The 20915-nt window shown below is 45.2% G+C and overlaps 1 protein-coding gene and 1 long non-coding RNA gene across 4 annotated transcripts in view; one reads left to right on the top strand and one right to left on the bottom strand.

Annotated features, from left to right (window-relative positions):
* The window catches only part of LOC147013230 (transcription factor AP-2-beta-like), an 87278-nt gene that overhangs the window by 35449 nt on the left and 30914 nt on the right, over positions 1-20915 (top strand). For all 3 annotated transcript variants that reach the window (XM_085854887.1, XM_085854886.1, XM_085854888.1), the window contains one exon: positions 327-445. In XM_085854887.1, coding sequence (XP_085711013.1) covers positions 327-445 — 119 coding nt within the window. The remainder of the gene's footprint in view (positions 1-326; positions 446-20915) is intronic.
* LOC147013229 (uncharacterized) overlaps positions 20543-20915 on the bottom strand; it is a 119901-nt gene continuing 119528 nt past the window's right edge. The window contains exon 6 of the long non-coding RNA XR_015051238.1: positions 20543-20659. This is a non-coding gene — a long non-coding RNA (uncharacterized LOC147013229). The remainder of the gene's footprint in view (positions 20660-20915) is intronic.

Genomic DNA, 20915 nt, shown 5'->3' with positions numbered 1-20915 from the left:
TTGTTATCTATCTGTCTAAGGAGAAGTGAATTCTTGCAGAACGTTTTCTGTAAGGCTCACTTGGCTGTGCCTGGATGGGTTTGAGGGTTGTGAAGAAGCGGCTGAAACCCGAATCCTATCCAGGTTCCTCCTGATGACTCCATCTTTGCTCTTTACTTCTTCGGATTCCTTTTTGGTCTTCCATTTGATTTTGTGTCACTCTAAGGACTTACTGAAAACTCTTCAGAGGATATATACAGAATATCATTCCAAACATCTTTCCATCAATGCATGATTGGTGAATACTAAAAAAGCTGGCTCCTCATATTTGTCTCCATGGCCTGCAGAGCTAAGTCAAAAAACGGAGGCCGTTCATTGAGGGACAGACTGGATAAGATTGGTCTCAACCTGCCAGCCGGGCGGCGTAAAGCAGCCAACGTCACTCTACTTACGTCACTGGTAGAAGGTGAGTTAACGAGCTTCTCTGTCTGCATTATTCCCTTGGTTGTATCCTGACAACGTACATCACAATGTTGTGGATGGTGTGTATGATGAATAGTTACTATGGACCACCGCCAAAAAGCAGCTATGAAGCAGCTATTTACATGATTTATTGCAATAATCAGTCTTGAAATTTGTGGTTGTGGTTGTGTTTTTCAAATCGAAACCAATGGATCCAAGAAAGGATAGGTTCGTCATATTCGGTTTGATAATGTGTGGTGCCCCCAATGGCTTCACGGTCACTTCAGTAGCTTTGTTAGATTTGTCTGGTACATGTAGAATGAACTATAATTTTAAATCTCAACCCCATATAATCACTTGTCTTCGAAACCACAGCTGTGTTTTGCCGAGGATGGTACAGTTAGCTTCCATTTTGGGATGGTGTATTTTATTCGACCAAAATCTGTCTATTTGTGTATGTATGTAGGCTATATACAGGTGATCCAAAAGTCAGGAGCCACAGGGAAGTATAACATAATTTTATCAATAGCTCCCTGAGTAATTGTAAATATATATATATATATATATATATATATATATATATATATATATATATATATATATATATATATATATATATATATCTGAGTAACTTTCATTGAATTCAGTTTAAAGGCCTGGCATTTCACTCGTCAAAAAAATCTCCCCTCTCATATTTTGTTAATTTTGCTGCCCACAATGAACTGAAAAGAAAGAAGGGGTAATGATTTTTTCATTAAATACAGTATAAATATTTAAAATATACATGGTAAAATTAATTATTGTAGTCCAACCACCCAAATGCAATGTGGCTCTGGTCCACTATATGTATGTATGTATGTGTATATATATATATATATATATATATATATATATATATATATATATATATATATATATATATATATATATATATATATATATATATATATATATATATATATATATATATATATATATATATATACTAGTGAAGGTGCCCATCTTAGACAGGCATCACTGGCAACATATGGTAAAAGACAGATAGCATGAATGTATTTAAAAAAAAATATATTATATCATTTTTATCCATTGATTATCATTCAGGTTTTCCCCTTCGACTGTCCCTCAGTAGCTCCACTTTGATGACATTACCACATAGTTTAGTGACTACACAACGTGTACCATTCGTGAGTTTCGGAGGATCCATAGAGCGCATTAAAATTACAGGGCACCCTACTTTAAAGTGATCCAAAAGGCCAGATCAGTTTCGTCTACATATTCATATCTTGTCGATTTTAGCTGGCCGGATCAGTTTCGTCTCCATATTCATATGTTGTAGAATTTAGCTGATTCTGAAACTGTTCACAGCATGTCAATCAGATGGTTCTGTGATTTTCTATGGTAGTAAACAGAAGTATGACTTAAGCCTGTAGGTCACTATGCGGAGACCCGTGGACCTAATATTTCACAACAAACTAAAAACTCACAAAATTTGAAGATATTTTAAATAAACAATTTATTATAATATCAATTAAATATCATTTTTATCCATCAATAATATGAATTGTTCTGTACAGCAAAGGTTGTTCTCCTGGGATCTGCGCATCCATCCACAATCTATGTTCTAATGAAGTGCAGTAGGAATAACAAAAAGTCCGATGAACATGAACTGTTTAACTACCATAATCATCAAAACGAATTTTGAGGGGCCTCTTAAGGAAGACAATAATATCATTACTCTATATGTCAAAGCTTGTTTCATTTCATGCAGTAACAAAAATCTGATGGTGGAACAAAAAAAGGGGCGTGCCAAAATATTAATATAGATATTAATATAGATAATCATCAAACCGAATTTTGAGGGGCCTCTTAAGGAAGACAATAATATCATTACTCTATATGTCAAAGCTTGTTTCATTTCATGCAGTAACAAAAATCTGATGGTGGAACAAAAAAGGAGCGTGCCGAAATATTAATATAATTTCATTTCATGCAGTAACAAAAATCTGATGGTGGAACAAAAAAAGGAGCGTGCCGAAATATTAATATAATTTAATTTCATGCAGTAACAAAAATCTGATGGTGGAACAAAAAAAGGGGCGTGCCAAAATATTAATGTAGATAATCATCAAAACGAATTTTGAGGGGCCTCTTAAGGAAGACAATAATATCATTACTTCATATGTCAAAGCTTGCTTCATTTCATGCAGTAACAAAAATCTGATGGTGGAACAAAAAAAGGGGCGTGTCGAAATATTAATATAGATAATCATCAAAACAAATTTTGAGGGGTCTCTTAAGGTAGACAATAATATCATTACTATATATGTCAAAGCTTGTTTCATTTCATGCAGTAACAAAAATCTGATGGTGGAACAAAAAAAGGGGCGTGCCGAAATATTAATATAATTTCATTTCATGCAGTAACAAAAATCTGGTGGTGGGACAAAAAAAGGGGCGTGCCAAAATATTAATATAGATGATCATCAAAACGAATTTTGAGGGGCCTCTAAAGGAAGACAATAATATCATTACTCTATATGTCAAAGCTTGTTTCATTTCATGCACTAACAAAAATCTGATGGTGGAACAAAAAAAGGGGCGTGCCGAAATATTAATATAAATATATATATGTATATATATATATATATCTTCTTCTTCTTTCTGCTGCTCCCATTAGGGGTCGCCACAGCGGATCATCCGTATGATCTGCATAGTGATTTGGCACATGTTTTACGCCGGATGCCCTTCCTGACGCAACCCTGGTCGCCTCTTACGACACAGGGATATGGTACACCTATTTTAACCGGGGTATACACCGGCCCAGTATACTGGTACTCATTTCGCCGACCTCGGAAGGATGACAGGCTGAGTCAACCCCCTGGTGTATTAATTCAGTGGCTCAACGGGGCTTGAACTCAGGACCTCTTGGATCCCAAGCCACTGCACTAACCACTGCGCCAACACCAGGCTTATATATATATATATATATATATATATATATATATATATATATATATATATATATATATATATATATATATATATATATATATATATATATATATATATATATATATATATATATATATATATATATATATATATATATATATATATATATATATATATATATATATATATATATATATATATATATACATGTATACGTATATGTATATATACATATATATATATATATATATGTATATACATGTATACGTATATGTATATATACATATATATATATATATATGTATATATACATATGTGTATATATATATATATATATATATATATATATATATATATATATATATATATATATATATATATATATATATATATATATATATATATATATATATATATTATTGTTGCGGTCTTCGCGCCCGCCGGCGTGCGAACGGCCACGTAACTCGAATCGCGGCACGTCGCCCACCGGACGGACAATCCAGTCGTGACCCTCTCGGACTAACGCCGGGAACCAGTCACGGGTGGACCTTTCGGTCACACCGCGACGAGCCAATCAGCCCCCCGCGTGGGATAGGGTTGCTCGCCAAATTCGAACCTACCCTAAGTACCCACGCGGAGGGTAGACCGGGCGATCGCACTCGCCGCAGGTCGACTCGGACACGGGCCACTTAAGCGACCCGTCTCCGTACTATCAGAATAACCGAGCGGTGTTATCGTCGACCTCGACGGCCCGATTAATTATCGGGCGTATTCAGCCCACTACCAACCCTTTACGTGAAGCAAGATGGGGGTTCAATGGGGAAAAGACGAAGCGAAGCGGGAGAACAGTTCAACAATAAAGCACGTTTATTCTCGGCACACGGGAAGCACACAAATACAATTCCACCAAATGCACACAAAAAGAAAACACAATTCCATTTACACAAAAAGCAAACATAAAAGTGAAAACACAGTGCAGAGCTAATTCCGACTACCGAGCACACGGCAACACTTATACAATTCTACTTCACAGACGGCGCCGACAACACATACCCAAAACCAAGGAAAAGAAATACCCTCAAGAATGAGGTAGGCCTGGGGCCGAGACCTGGTCGGGCCTACCCGTCTGGTGATGAGACGCGGAGCGGCGATGGCCCCGCAACCCGCGGGCCTCGTGGACAGTGCCTGGCAGGGGGTGGGAACGGGGCCCCCTTGGTCGCACTATCTCAGCGCGGGGGAAACAGGAGGGGGGTTGCTGATGCTCGGGGTATAGAGGATCTTTATTATGTGCGACGAGCGTCTCCACCTCGGCCAGGTCGCGCTGCCGGCCTCCCTCGGGCGCGCAGCTCCTTGCACGACGCGAGCACCCTTCGTCCGACTCGCCGCCTCTCCACAGCTCGTCCCCTCCGTTCCGACTCTCCTTCGCCCTCGTTCCGACCTTTACGACTCCCTTCTTCCTCGTTCCGACTTCTTACTCCTCCTTTTACTGACGAACACCGTCCTTTATCCCCCCGTAACTTCGCCTTTGACCCCCTCCCTTTGACCTTTCAACTCGCTCCCCATTGGCCCGACAAAAAGTGGGCGTGAAGGCTTTTGATCCACAAATTTGCATATATCGATCGCCCTGGGGCGGGGGCCAATTCGCCCTCGCTCACCGATTGGACGGCAAAAAGTGGGCGTGTGTCGTTTTGGATCCGTTTTTGAAGCAGAAAATCCGTGATTTTGTACACGCTGTTCAACGTGCGCCCTACACGAGTCCAGCATCGGTACCCATGAGTGGCGCGAGACGACGGCGATGCGATGGTGGCGAGTTGTGACGGTAAAGGTCGTGGCGGTTGTGGTGAAGCGGTGGTTGTGGTCGGTGTGGTTGATGTTGTGGTTGTGATGGTGGCGATTGGTCCAAAATAAAGATAGTAAAAGAAAACGGCTATCCTGAAGAGTCGCAGCACGTATAAATGACATGTATTCCCACTAGACAACGGGTTTGGGCCTAACTACACATGCACTTACCGAGATACCCTCACCTAAGGGACCTGAATGGTGGTTTGCGAATCTGGTAACCACAACACTACCCCCTTCCTTTTTACAGACTCGTCCCGAGTCGTCAAATTTTCGTGTGCCATCATGTGTAGTTTTCCCCTAGTACATTTTACCTACGGATCCCTGAGTGCGACATTCATGGTATTCGTGTCCCCAAAATAAATAACCTGAGGGCTGCGTAACTATCTAAACAAACTCACTCACACGGACGACTTAAATAAAATTGCCGGCGCTAAGACAGACATGCCGGGGGCGCACTCATATGTACAGTACATCTTAACCTTAACTTACAAATTTTACACTAAACCATGGCCCAGGATCATTGAACTCTGCAAAAGAAAAGCAGTTAGCAGGGAGCCAGGCTGCCCGCATGCAGTCTCTGGCTCAAAAAATGCAGGTGACAGGGAACGTGGCTGGCTGCTCACACGCAGTCCAAGGCCTTCCCTTTTGAACTGAACGCAGTGAACCACAACGGTGCTTGGGCTGCACAACGCAGTCTCCGTGCCAGCTCAAGTGGCACACGCAATGAGCACAACGAATGAATGGATGAATGGATGGACGCAAAACACGGTGCACGGGCTGCCACTGCAGGCCCGTGTTGTAGCTGCCAACAGGGCAGTTCTCGCAGCTTGCAAACTGTTGCCTTCAGATCCTGGCGCACATGGAAATGAACAGGGGGGGGGGGCAAAGCAAAAATTGAACGGGGCTTGTGAACATGGGCAGTGGGCATGGCATGGCAAAGGTGAGCAGGCAAACACAGCCCGCAGAAGAAGGCCGCTGCAGGCAAACACAGCCGGCAGACGAACTGGCCGGCACAGGCCTTGAAGTACCACAGCTGCAGATGAAGTGGCCGGCACAGGCCTTGAAGCAAAACACGGCCAGCCGATGGCACAGGCCTTGCAGCAAAACAACAGCTGCCGATGAAGTTGGCCGGCCTCCGCCTCGAAGAAAAACACGGCCAGCCGATGGAGTTGGCTAGCCTTTGCCGTTCAGTGGAGGTTGGTGGAGGGACTGCGGTGGTGCTGGCCACTTGGAAGTCGGGCTCGGACCTACCTACCTGTCTCCCTCCCAACCTATCGCCTTTGCCTGTCACTGTACATACCCACTCCCTTAATTTGTCAAACCCCAATTTAGCCCCAACTTATTTTTTTGTTGTTTTTATTCTTACTTCCCCACTATAAATCGTTCCCCTAACCCCCCTTTATCGTCCTTGTTCGGCTAACCTATTCTGTCACCTAGCCTACTCCCAACCCTACGTTCCCTTCCCGGAGGGGAACAAGGGAGAGCTAACGTCCTGTGTCGAGGCCCAACGAAGCCTCAGAATGGCCTCCCCAGAGTTCGGCGATCTTAACACCAAGTGGGTCCAGCGGCCCACAACGACAGCGAGGGGATGGATGGTGCGGAGGGGTACATCTCCTAATCTATCCTAACCATTTAACTGTTAAACTACCCCGGGGCTTTCAACAAGCGCCTCTCGCTTAAACTATTGGTTCTAACAACCCAGATTCCCGTCGCCTGTGTTGGTGTCCTTACAATTTCGGGCCTCGCCCCCCAATTTTCTCTCCGTGCCCTCACACGGTCTCCTGGCTGGGACACGTGGCTCTCTCTGGCAGGCACGACCCTCTGCCGAATCTCCCGCTATGGCACCCCCGGGCACTACACTGCCTCCGAGCCTACCAGCTCCCTAACACCGGGGAGTGCCCCCCATGGCACCTCCCCTGAAACGCACACGTGGCAGGCCGGCCTCCCGGGCCCCTTTCCGAGGGTCACCCGTGCCCACTGCACTGCCCACGCGGCTAATGGCGCCCCGGGCCCCCGCACCAAGCAGGCGCACCCGTGCCCACTACTCTATCCCGGCCCCCCATGGGCCCATGGCTTACCGCGGCCGACTAGCCTGGTGCCCGGGTACCCACTCAGCGATACTCACCTTTCGCAGCCACGCTCCCAAGCCCGTCAACAGGGCTCCTGCACCCTCCAAATGGGTCTCGAGCCTACTTTCCCACCAACAACAAAACGACCTCCATTTTTCAATTTGACTAACCCAGCTAACTCACTTTACTCTGACCCCGGGGTCCCTTGGGCGGAGTCACTCCTCCCCCAATCACTCATCGCACCATGCATTCCCCATCTCGCTCCATACACACAGACCCGCTGGCCTCACTCACTCACCAAGCACATGCTTCCACCTCACTCAACATGTACACGCTTCCAATTCACTCACCAACAACTCTTCAACACACACACCACTGAACTCTGCCATCCTCCTAACTACATCCCCTAACTAACTCGTGCTCCCACGTCGTCCCTTAAACTACAGCACGTTCCTTTTAACACTACGTAGCTAAGCTACGTCCCCTCTACACACTCACCAGTCTGTCTCTGTCTCCTAACTCAAAAAATTCATTTTATTTCCCAACCTAAAGCTCACTACAATCCCTCTAACTAATCCATTCCACGGACTCCATGAGGACTTACCCCTGCCCCATGGAGTCGGTCTAACTAAGCTAACCCTTCCCCCTAACTAGTTTCCATCCTGTGCCCAGGGTAAGGGGGTCTTTCACCCCTTGCCCAGGAATCCTGTACACCCGAAAGTGAGGCTTGCTTTTTTTTTTTTCCATGCGCAGCACCTGCGCGGCAACTCAGAGCTCGCGCACTTTGCACCTGCCCGTGACGTCATGCAGCTGCACGTGTTCCTCGTCCCTCCTTGGACGGGACCATCCGGCAGAGATACCCCTCCTGCCGGATTCCAACCCCACGTGCAGCCATGACGTCACCGTGCAAAACACAAGCCCCACGTCTCGGAGGGTTTCCCACGCGAACACATGTGCTTTGCCCGTTGGAGCTTAACACACACGATCGCGTGGAGAACCCGTCCGGTCCAAATCCGTTTACCTGCCTAAACTTTGTCCGTCCGCGGGATCGGCAAATCCACCGCGTGCGTTTCCGGACCGGGACTTCACTCTGCAGCGAGCACGTGGCGGTCTCGTGCGTTGCACAGCACGAACCGCGTGCTCACTGCTGGGTGAACCCGGCACGGTCCTCGAAACAGCTACAGCCGCTACTCGGCTTTCTCTCCTCTGTCGCCGTCTCCGTCGCCATTCCACACACGCATACCTGCGTGTCACGACGCACACAGTCCACACCATCACATTCACACGGGGAGACGCGGCTGCGTGCTCCCGCATGCCAACCGACATCTCCCTCTCATACCGCTCTCTCACACACACGGTCTCCCTGGCACACAGCGACCTTGCACACGGCCGTTCACTCACGCGTGCCTCACTACTCACACAAACCATACTACTCACACGTGGTGCTCCATTCACTCGCGCGGGGGCACTCACCCGCGGTGCCTCACCCACACACGCGAGGGCACTCAACCGCTGTGCCTCATCCACGCACCGTGCCTCATCCACACACGGTTCCTCACCCACACACGCGGGGGCCCTAACCCGCTGAGCCTCATCCATACAGGCCGGTTCACTCACACACACGTGCTCGTCCACACACGGTGCCCCATCCACACCCGGCGTGCTGGGAAGCACGCACTCTGGCACCATCGCCACCACACCACTCACACACGGGGTCGCTTCCACACACGGGGACGCACTCACACCTTGCACCACACACACAGGGACAACCACACTGGGGATTCGTGTCCCCACAAGGGTCTCCGGGGCCTCTATACCCCCCAAGCTGTCCGTGCACCCGTCCACAGCACTCCTCCTCTCAACCTCGCAAAGCACGACCGAACTCACCTGGTCGTGACTCACCTCAAGGGGGCATACTCCCTCCCCTCGTTCCTGGAGGAGGCCATCCAGGTACTCGCACCGGGTCCCTGCACGCTCCGCGAGCTCACCCCCATTATCCTCCACTACCTCCGTGTGTGTGTGCGCGTCACTTACCCCGTCTTCCTCGTGTAGTCTTTCCTCTATTTTTCTATCTCCCGTGTCTCTGCCAACTCTTCACCCTTTACCTCCCTTGTCTCAACTATTATTTCCTTTGTCACGGCCTTCATGCCCGCCTGCAGGCATCGGCCCATGTTCTGCGTTTCACCCCGCAGCTTTTTCGTTTCTTCCTTCATTTGCTTGTTCATGCCTTTCATTTCGTTTATAAATTCAGTTGTGTTTGCATCCATCTTCGTTTTTACTTCGTCCATTTGCTTGTTCATGTTCGCAATCATCTTCGCTGTCGTTTCCGCATACATTTTTGCCAGCATGGTGTATAGCTGGGTCATGTCGGGTGCGCTTGGGTGAGCCGTTTCGGCAGGGGTCGGGGAAGGGTTTTGGTGGAGAGGGGGGGGGGAGGTGTCATACACTGCGGCCGCACCCACCTCGGGCCCTGGGTTCAGTTGGGCGAGTCCGTGTTCCTGCACAATCAACATTTCCTGCTCGGGGATTCCATCCTGGGCCATGGATTCTACATTACTACACATATACATTTCTAATACCCCCGGCTCCCGCTCGCCTTGAGACGCCATCTTGCTTCTCGTGAAGGGTTAATTTAACTCGCTCGTAATTTGGAGGGAATCGGGGGTCGCTTCTCTCACCCCTGGACCGATTCCCGTGAATTTCGCTGGAGACAGGAGAGCCTGTTGTCCCGCTCTCCAATACCAGTGCCGCGAGGAGGGCGATGAATTTGTATCCCACTCCTGACACCAGTGTTGCGGATTCGCGCCCGCCGGCGTGCGACGGCCACGTAACTCGAATCGCGGCACGTCGCCCACCGGACGGACAATCCAGTCGTGACCCTCTCGGACTAACGCCGGGAACCAGTCACGGGTGGACCTTTCGGTCACACCGCGATCGAGCCAATCAGCCCCCGCGTGGGATAGGGTTGCTCGCCAGAATTCGAACTACCTAAGTACCCACGCGGAGGGGTAGACCGGGCGATCGCACCTGGCCGCAGGTCGACTTCGGACACGGGCCACTTAGCGACCCGTTCCGTACTATCAGAATAACCGAGCGGTGTTATCGTCGACCTCGACGGTTCGATTAATTATCGGGCGTATTCAGCCCACTACCAACCCTTTACGTGAAGCAAGATGGGGTTCAATGGGGAAAAGACGAGCGAGCGGGAGAACAGTTCAACAATAAAGCACGTTTATTCTCGGCACACGGGAAGCACACAAATACAATTCCACCAAATGCACACAAAAAAGAAAACACAATTCCATTTACACAAAAAGCAAACATAAAAGTGAAAACACAGTGCAGAGCTAATTCCGACTACCGAGCACACGGCAACACTTATACAATTCTACTTCACAGACGGCGCCGACAACACATACCCAAAACCAAGGAAAAGAAATACCCTCAAGAATGAGGTAGGCCTGGGGCCGAGACCTGGTCGGGCCTACCCGTCTGGTGATGAGACGCGGAGCGGCGATGGCCCCCGCATCCCGCGGGCCTCGTGGCCTGTGCCTGGCAGGGGGTGGGAACGGGGCCCCCTTGGTCGCACTATCTCAGCGCGGGGGGAAACAGGAGGGGGGTTGCTGATGCTCGGGGTATAGAGGATCTTTGTGTGTGCGACGAGCGTCTCCACCTCGGCCAGGTCGCGCTGCCGGCCTCCCTCGGGCGCGCAGCTCCTTGCACGGACGCGAGCACCCTTCGTCCGACTCCGCCGCCTCTCCACAGCTCGTCCCCTCCGTTCCGACTCTCCTTCGCCTCGTTCCGACCTTTACGACTCCCTTCTTCCTCGTTCCGACTTCTTACTCCTCCTTTTACTGACGAACACCGTCCTTTTATCCCCCGTAACTTCGCCTTTGACCTCCCTCCCTTTGACCTTTCAACTCGCTCTCCCCATTGGCCCGACAAAAGTGGGCGTGAAGGCTTTTGATCCACAAATTTGCATATATCGATCGCCCTGGGGCGAGGCCAGTCGCCCCTCGCTCACCGATTGGACGGCAAAAAGTGGGCGTGTGTCGTTTTGGATCCGTTTTTGAAGCAGAAAATCCGTGATTTTGTACACGCTGTTCAACGTGCGCCCTACCGAGTCCAGCATCGGTGCCCATGAGTGGCGCGAGACGCAGCGGCGATGCGATGGTGGCGAGTTGTGACGGTAAAGGTCGTGGCGGTTGTGGTGAAGCGGTGGTTGTGGTCGGTGGTTGATGTTGTGGTTGTGATGGTGGCGATTGGTCCAAAATAAAGATAGTAAAAGAAAAACGGCTATCCTGAAGAGTCGCAGCACGTATAAATGACATGTATTCCCACTAGACAACGGGTTTGGGCCTAACTACACATGCACTTACCGAGATACCTCACCTAAGGGACCTGAATGGTGGTTTGCGAATCTGGTAACCACAACAATATATATACATACAGCTCTGGAAAAAATTAAGAGACCACTGCAAAATTATCAGTTTTTTCTTGTTTTACTATGTATAGGTATGTGTTTGAGTAAAATGATCATTTTTGTTTTATTCTGTAAACTACTGACATTTCTCACAAATTCCGAATAAAAATATTGTCATTTAGAGCATTTATTTGCAGAAAATGACAACTGGTCAAAATAACAACAAAGATTCATTGTTTTCAGGCATCAAATAATACAAACAAATCAAGTTCATATTCATTTTGGAACAACACAATACTAATGTTTTAACTTGGGAAGATTTCAGAAATCAATATTTTGAGGAATAACCCTGATTTTCAATCACAGCTTTCATGCGTCTTGGCATGCTCTCCACCAGTCTTTCACATTGCTGTTTGGTGACTTTATGCCACACCTGGTGCAAAAATTCAAGCAGCTCGGCTTTGTTTGATGCCTTGTGACCATCCATCTTCCTCTTGATCACATTCCAGAGGTTTTGAATGGGGTTCAGGTCTGGAGATTGGGCTGGCTATGACAGGGACTTGATCTGATGGTCCTCCATCCACATCTTGATTGACCTGGCTGTGTGGCATGGATCATTGTCCTGCTGGAAAAACCAATCCTCAGAGTTGGGAAACTTTGTCAGAGCAGAAGGAAGCAAGTGTTCTTCCAGGACAACCTTGTACGTGGCTTGATTCATGAATCCTTCACAAAGACAAATCTGACCGATTACAGCCTTGCTGAAGCACCCCCAGATCATCACCGATCCTCCACCAAATTTCACAGTGGGTGCGAGACACTGTAGCTTGTAGGCCTCTCCAGGTCTTCGTCTAACCATTAGACGACCAGGTGTTGGGCAAAGCTGAAAATTGGACTCATCAGAGAAGATGACCTTACTCCAGTCCTCTACGGTCAAATCCTTATGGTCTTTTGCAATGCAAACCTCAGCCTGGCTCTTCTTTGCTTCTCATTGATGAAGGGCTTTTTTCTAGCTTTGCACGACTTCACGATGCACTTCACCCCAGCTGCCGTTTGCCATTCTTTTTGTAGATCACTTGATGTCATCCTAGGGTTGTTGATTCACATTCGAATGAGTTGGCGGTCATCCCGGTCAGTGGAAAGTCGTTTTTGCCCTCTGCCAGTCTGTAGCTTTGTTGTCCCCAATGTCTGCAGCTTGACCTTATTCTTATGAACCGCCGTCTTTGAAATTTTAAGGATGGAAGCAACGTGACGCTCACTGTATCCCTCTGCCAGTAAAGCCAGAATTGAACCCTTCTTTTCCTCACTCAAAACTTTTCTTTTCAACTCTTTTGGCATGGTCAAGAGTTATTTTTTTGATTCCAATTACTTTTGAGGTACTACTCGCACTGTTTTTGCCATCCAGCTGGTCCTATTTCAAGAGGATAGTGATGACCATAGCAGTGGTTTTCATACTTTTCCTTGTTAAATAAGATTCGGTTCAGGTGATCACCTAATCAGTACCTCACTAAGTAGAATGAGTTGTGCCTGTGTTGGAATTCAACAGACACTGGAATGGAATGGCTGCCATACATGCAGAGATGCTGATTTAATTTTTTTTTGGAGTGGTCTCTTATTTTTTTTCCAGAGCTGTGTATATATATATATATATATATATATATATATATATATATATATATATATATATATATATATATATATATATATATAAATATAAATATATATATATATATATATATATATATATATATATATATATATATATATATGCATATATGTGTATTTTTTATATATATATATATATATATATATATATATATATATATATATATATATATATTTATTTCTCTCTCTCTCTCTCTCTCTCTCTCTCTCTCTCTCTCTCTCTCTCTCTCTCTCTCTCTCTCTCTCTCTCTCTCTCTCTCTCTCTCTCTCTCTCTCTCTCTATATATATATATATATATATATATATATATATATATATATATATATATATATATATATATATGCATATATGTGTATTTTTATATATATATATATATATATATATATATATATATATATATATATATATATATATATCGGCTGCTCCCTGGGTCGCCACAGCGGATCATCCGTTATGATCTGCATAATGATTTGGTACAGGTTTTATGCCGGTTGCTCTTCCTGACGCAACCCTGGTCGCCACTTACGACACAGGGATATGGTACACCTATTCTAATGGGGTATACACGGGCCCAGTGCACTGGTACTCACTTCGCCGACCTCGGAAGGATGACAGGCTGAGTCAACCTCCTGGTGTGTATTAATTCAAGCGGCCAATGGGGCTTGAACTCAGGACCTTTTGGATCCCAAACCGCTAACACCAGACTATATATATATATATATATATATATATATATATATATATATATATATATATATATATATATATATATATATATATATATATATATATATATATATATACATACATATACATGCATATACACACACACACACACACACACACACACACACACACACACACACACACACACACACACACACACACACACACACACACACACACACACACACACACACACACCTATCTACCTACCAGAAAATACACAACATGTGTAGTGTATTTGTTTGTGTTATGCCTGTCCCCCTAATGAGGACGATTTAAGAAGGGTTTTTAAAGGCCAATCGTTTTACTCGACTATATGTTTCTCTTCTTATTTTTGAGGATTAAAAAAACTCGAAAACATTCTTCATTAAAGAGTAATTACGTCTCTTTTTTTGCAATTGTCGATGGTGACTTGCAACCGGGCCTCAATGGCGGTGTGCAGAAGCATAAAAAACGAATAATAATAAATACAAGGCACAGGGAGGTGAGCTCTCCACTGCACATGATGTGTAATGTACGCAGAGTAAAACGAGTGTTCATCTCCATACGTGCGATGTCAAATAAATAAAGAAGACACAAACAAACCTGCCGCTAGGCCGAGGCTTCAAGCTATGGCAACCCTTTCAAGTGATGTCTTTCTTAAAAAGTCGTTTTCTATTGGCGTTACTTTTGCCACATTTGTATATACATATACAGATTGCTGTATATGTTTGTAACACATATACCATTAACCACACCCATTTAGGTGTGGTTGGCACATGTTTCCACAGCCCCACCCCCACAATGTTGATTGGCAGGTGTGGTCCTACCCACTCTTGTCCCCTTCTTATTACTATGCATTGAGATCCAATCATCCTTTCTGGTACCTCCACAATTAACCCTCGTAAAGCTGACAACTCTCAACATATCAACTGAAGGGTTAAAGCCAAATTTGCCAATATGGATATCATGGGGGCCATCAGAGAGTTGGCGTCTTGTGAGGGCATTCCCCACAATCCGCCGAAATGACCAACGCCCTCAAAGTCAAACACCCGGCTACCACGCCTGACCTCAACCTACCGGCTGCACCCGACAGTGAATTAGGCACTCTGGTGGTTCTCTCTGAGCATTCCGTCTGAATCGCGGTGAACCTTTTTCCATCTGGGTCGGCTGCGGACCCCAATGGGCTCAGACCAGGACATCTTCAGGCTCTTTTGGGAAAGGAATCTGCTGATGCGGGGGGGGGGATGGGGCACTTACTCTCTTCTCTTACCCTGTTCATTAACATGGTTCTGCAGGAAGAGGTTTCCGAAGCCGTGCGTCTTGTTTTTTTTCGGAGCAAAAAAGGTCTTTTTTCCATGGGCATCGACCCAATAGCCAGGGAAGTTCATTCAGAGTTCAATGTATGGTACCTTGACGACGCATCATTTTGGGATGAATCCGCAAAAGTGCTGGCTGACCTCCAGAATGTCATTGCTCGGTTGACCAACATTGACCTCGAGATCAATGGTGGTAAGTGTGAGCTGACAATCCTTAACAATGCACCGCTGGATGACTGTCAGCTTACCAAGGTCATATTTAAGGCAGTGCCCCCTGATGTTAAGATTGTTTTGATCAATCACTGTAGTCTTCTTGGTGCTCCGATCTCCCCAAGGCCTTCGCTCAAAGCTATTATCGAAAATCACGAAGACTTGATCCATATGGCAGGCCATCTGGAGCAAATTGATGCACATGAAGCATTTGTGCTGCTCAAAAACTGTTTCGCTCTGCCCAAGCTCCTGTACATCTTGTGTGCATGTCCCTCCTACCTGAATGATGCACAGCTAGGAGCTTTTGACCACACCATTTGCAAAACTGTTAGTAAAATCTCTAATATTGCTTTTAATGATTTTTCTTGGATGCAAGCTATGGTCCCAGTTAAGCAGGGAGGTCTGGGTTTCAGGAGGGCTACTGATATCGCTCTCCCTGGCTTCATCTCCTCATTGCAGTCAGTCCAACCATTAGTCAATGTCGTTCTGTCCTGCATAAGAGGTTTGGCACAAACATAAGAGGTTTTGAGAGTTGACAGTGGCAGTGTTGTCATGGAGTTCAGCCCATAGTGGTGTTTGCGAGCCAGAAGGCCTGTCCCGGCTTAGCCAAAAAGCATGGGACGTTGAGGCAGCAAGAATTTATTTTGTCAGCTTGTTGAACAGTGCAGATCAGGTCACGAGAGTCCGTCTTTTGGTCGCAGCCACAAAAGAAAGTGGGATGTGGCTTCTCACAGTCACTGTTCCCTCTTTGGGAACACAGCTTGACCCGAAGTCTTTACAGGTTGCGATTGTACTATGAGTTGGATTATCTGTCTGTGAGCGACATAAATGTCAATGCGGCAGTATGATGGATGCACTAGGACACCATGGTCTGTTGTGCCGTTTCAGTACCAGTCGATCTTTTAGACATTAGACCTTAAACGATGTGGTCAAACATGCCCTTCATGGGGCAGGGATACCATCTGTCCTGGAACCCTTGGTATAGACCTTGGTGAAATCACCTGCTCGGATGGCTTGACCATTGTCACATGTTTCCAATGCAGCCTCAAACGGCTGGAGTGGCTGCCACCGATGCAGAAGTCCTGAAATGTAACAAATATGCCACCTCAGCCAAACTTATTCATTCGAACCATTGAAACAACGAGAGTGTATGGCTGATCTACGTCCAACATAATTAGTGATATCGGTAGAAGGCTCGTTGCATCCACTGGCGATTATAAGGCAACTGGTCTGGTTCAAGCAGTGACTGAGCTTGGCCGTCCAGTGGGGCAACGCTATTAGCATTCCGGCTTCGTAAAGGGAAAAACAAAATCCCACATTAATACCATTTTAAAGTCTGTATTTTTCGGGGGGTGTGGGGGTTTTATCTCATTTATTAATATTTTTTTATCTTTTAAAAAACTTCCATTTTCTTGGATGGAGATTAATTTTCCTGTAGGTTAAGTGAATATTAAGTTATTAATGTTATTGGATGTGAAATCCTTCACAGACGACTGGTAAGAACTGTACGGTATCGATTTCAAAGTTGGTATGTCGGTTGATTTTCTTGAGGATTTGTATTGTATTAAACCTATGCAGCATCTGGGGGTCATCCCTCAATAGTAAGTCCAGCGACTTCCTGATAGAGCCATTTGTGTGTCTGTCTCTCTGTCTGGATGTGTGTGTCACCATTTTTCTCAGAAATGGCCAAACGGATCATCGTCAAACTCTCAGAGGTTCATCAGTGAGTGCCAGAGAGTTTTAGGCAAAAAAATTGAAAATAATTTGGATTAAAAAACTTAATAATAATAATAATAATAATGATAATAAAAATAAATAAATAAATAAATGATTAAATAAAAATCGCTCTTTTGTGCCTAACCATTTGTAGATATGTCAAAGGTAATATTAAATGATCCCTGACCCCATTCCTTAGTGGGTGTAAGGAGGTGTTTTAGACCCCCCCCCATCTGCTTTGTTAAATTCACATTTACCCAAAAGTTTCTCTGAAACCTCCTTCGAACTCTTGGATCCATGTTTTCTGCCCCGGAGCTTTATCATGTTTTACCTTTCCTCACTACTTACCTTCCTCCATGCCTCATTGTAACTTTTCTTTTCGTTTTCTTCATTTTTATATACAATGCCAAGGCTCATATAAGAGCTAACACAGATAACATATTATAAGGGGAGCAGGAGACAAGAGGGATGGGAGAGGGAAGCACAAAACAGTGGGGAATAGACACATGAGATCTGTGGAAGGGAGAGGGATGGTGACAGGTTCCATGGGGTAAATAAGATGGACACGACAGGGACTTTCAGGAAGGAAAGCAGGGATTATGAAGGAGGGGGTTTGGGGTGGATTAACGGGGGTAGAAAAGAGATGGTGGAGAACAGCTATTTTGAAGACCTTGAGGGAAGAGTGGGATTGAAGAGTGTGTGGGAGTTTGTTCCAAAGGTGGGAAAAAGAGGAATGAAAGAGTGAAGGTGAGCAGTGATTCTTAATTTTGGTAGTTTAACCAGAAGGGGCTTGTTGGTGGACCTTGAGCGCCCTGCGGAAATATGGGCGGGACAGATAGCAGACAGAGCCGGGGGGGGGGGGCGAGGCCAGAGAGGAGACGGTAGAAGGCACAGAAACCACTGTGGTGTGGTGAGATTTGGCGAGAGAGTGAGAGACCCAAAGACTCAGTCTCATCGCGGGAGATACAAATGATCCTTAATGCCTTGGTTTTCACAGCGTGAAACTGAGAAAGGTGAGAGGTGGGAGCACCAGCACAGAGGGGAGAGCAGTACTCCATCAAGCTATGGATGAAAGCATTGTATATGGTCAGAAGCTCAGATAAGAACTTTGCATGACGGAGGATGCCCAATCGGCGACTGGCTTTGGAGGCCAGCTTGGAGATGTTGCTTTCCCAGGAAAGATCATGGCAGATAGTGAGGTCTAAAAGTTTTAATGAAAGGATTTCTTCAAGAGGATTGTTGAGAAATTAGATTGTGGGGGGGAGGGGTGGGGTTCCAGACAGTCCTTTTGGAGAGACATCATGAGAGTGTGAGATTTGTCACGATTGAAAGACATGTTCCACGTGTTAGATCCATGTGATAGACCAGGAGGTGAAGGAGAGGAGATTTAGACCACACTATGTGCAGAGTGTTGGTGCTGCTTAAGCAGTCTCCTTGGCTGTTGGACACAATCCTGGACGGGTCGCCACTCCGACACAGTATCCCAGCAAGCTGGTACTCATTTTGCCAACCTCGGAAGGATGACAGGCCGAATTAACCCCACCAGGTATTAATTCAACAGCTGAGCGGGATTTGAACTCAGGACCCAAGGATCCAAAGCCCACCACCCTAACCATTAAGCCAACACCAGGCATACGTGTTGGACCAGCTTGTGATTTTATCCAGAAACTTCTCTGTAAAAGCCCTTCCTCACACCCCAGATAGATTCTTTCAGTTGTGGGTTACTACCCTGACGATTCGCATCTCAATGTTGAAGCAAAATACAGTAACTATATTTAATAAGCCTGCCATCTCGTTTTCATCATGAACCAAATCTTTCTTTGCTATTCCTCAACGGGCCCACACTTGGCGTAACCTGTTATTTAACTCTTATGTTTAAAAGGAAACTTAAAAAATATGTCCATCTCATTATTTTAAGTCGATGAGCAGGACATTCTCTCGTATTTCAGTCGTATAATAACATAACATTGAAGTCGTGTAATAATTATTTGCAAATAATTCGCAAAAGAATGGGTTAATACACACAGAATTGGCGTATTTAGTATGACTTGTAATACCACTCGTGATGCCATACATTTTTAAACAGAGAGAATCTTGTGATACCCCTAAAACAGTCCTATGCACACCCTGAGTACCATACACCCACAGTTTTGAACTCATTCCATCTGTCCAGTGGCTCAGGAGTGCATGGAAGTGAAACAAGCAAACAACCAAACACTCTTTAATTGTGGGATGATGATGATGATGATGATGATGATGATGATAATGATGATGATGATGATGTATCTGTGTAGTGAACTTTCTTTTCGTACTTTATTTCAACCATGTCAAACCGACGCCATTGTTATCACGAACACGGTGATGTGTGCTGCTCTCCTGCCTTTAATATCAGAATGAAAGACTATAAATGTAAACATTCCTATCCACATGTCCAAAATAACCTAAAATTAATTAGGCATTCATGAGTTTGGACATTGTTCACACTATGATCCTTTTATAGATGGTATCCATAACTAAAATTTACATTTAATTAGGGATACCATGTGCAAGTCCTCCGTAGTCTCTGACTTTGCAAACATGTCCTCTTCCATCCGAACTATAAATCACAACTGAATTTAGCCCCGAGTCAAATTTAACCTTTGCCCTGTGGAATGCAGTCAAGTCACTCTTCGTAACATTTCTTTGTTCAGTTGAGGCAAAAGGAACATCACAAAGTATGAAGATTTCTTTACATTGTTTAAGGCTTGTGCATGAGCCTGAATATGCATCAGGTACAGGACAAGGACGTTAGTAGACAATGGACTCAATGTTTAATTTCATTCATTTTAAGCGGACCTTCACATCAAAACAAACATCACCCCGGCAAACAACACACAATGCTTCATTTCATTCAAACAAAACAACACCTCCACAAGCAGCAACTACACTTGGATGTATAGGTAGCCCCAACCACAGTCACGCGAAGACAAACTACAACAACAAAATAACAGCAGAGAATGTTGGATATGAACCAGTACTGCCACCATCATGAGGCAAGTGCTCACCACGGAAAAACATATGATGAACTTATGGCACACCATCTCAATAATGATGCGTATTCATCACTTTTACTCTTCATATATATATATATATATATATATATATATATATATATATATATATATATATATATATATATATATATATATATATATATATATATATATATATAGTCATGTCTCGGGGGTTAGCGTGTCCAATTGTCATGTCCTACCTGGATGGATAGCCGAACAGTTCTCCCTTGGAGGTGAACAGCCAAGATTCTCGAGAGATTATGCTGCGCGCGGGATGGGAGGACGGCAAGGACGGAGGCACACGGGTTTTATACTCGAACCCACAAGTGGACAACACAAGCAACTGAAGTAAATACGGGGAGTTAATGACAATAAATCAAATATTTATAATGGTAATAATTCAAAACGTAATAATATAAACGGAACATGAAGTAAAACAAAATCTAATTTTGAGACTCCTCCACACAGATTTAAATACAGACAAGGGGTCAGAGTAAACAAATGAAAAATCCTCCCTTT

The sequence above is a fragment of the Eptatretus burgeri genome, chromosome 14 (genome assembly GCF_056783735.1).
Source record: "Eptatretus burgeri isolate ZD-2024b chromosome 14, Ebu_testis_v1, whole genome shotgun sequence".
In the NCBI taxonomy this organism is placed as follows: Eukaryota; Metazoa; Chordata; class Myxini; order Myxiniformes; family Myxinidae; genus Eptatretus; species Eptatretus burgeri.
Note: the sequence above shows the minus strand (reverse complement) of the source record. Positions and strands in the feature narration are given on the sequence as shown.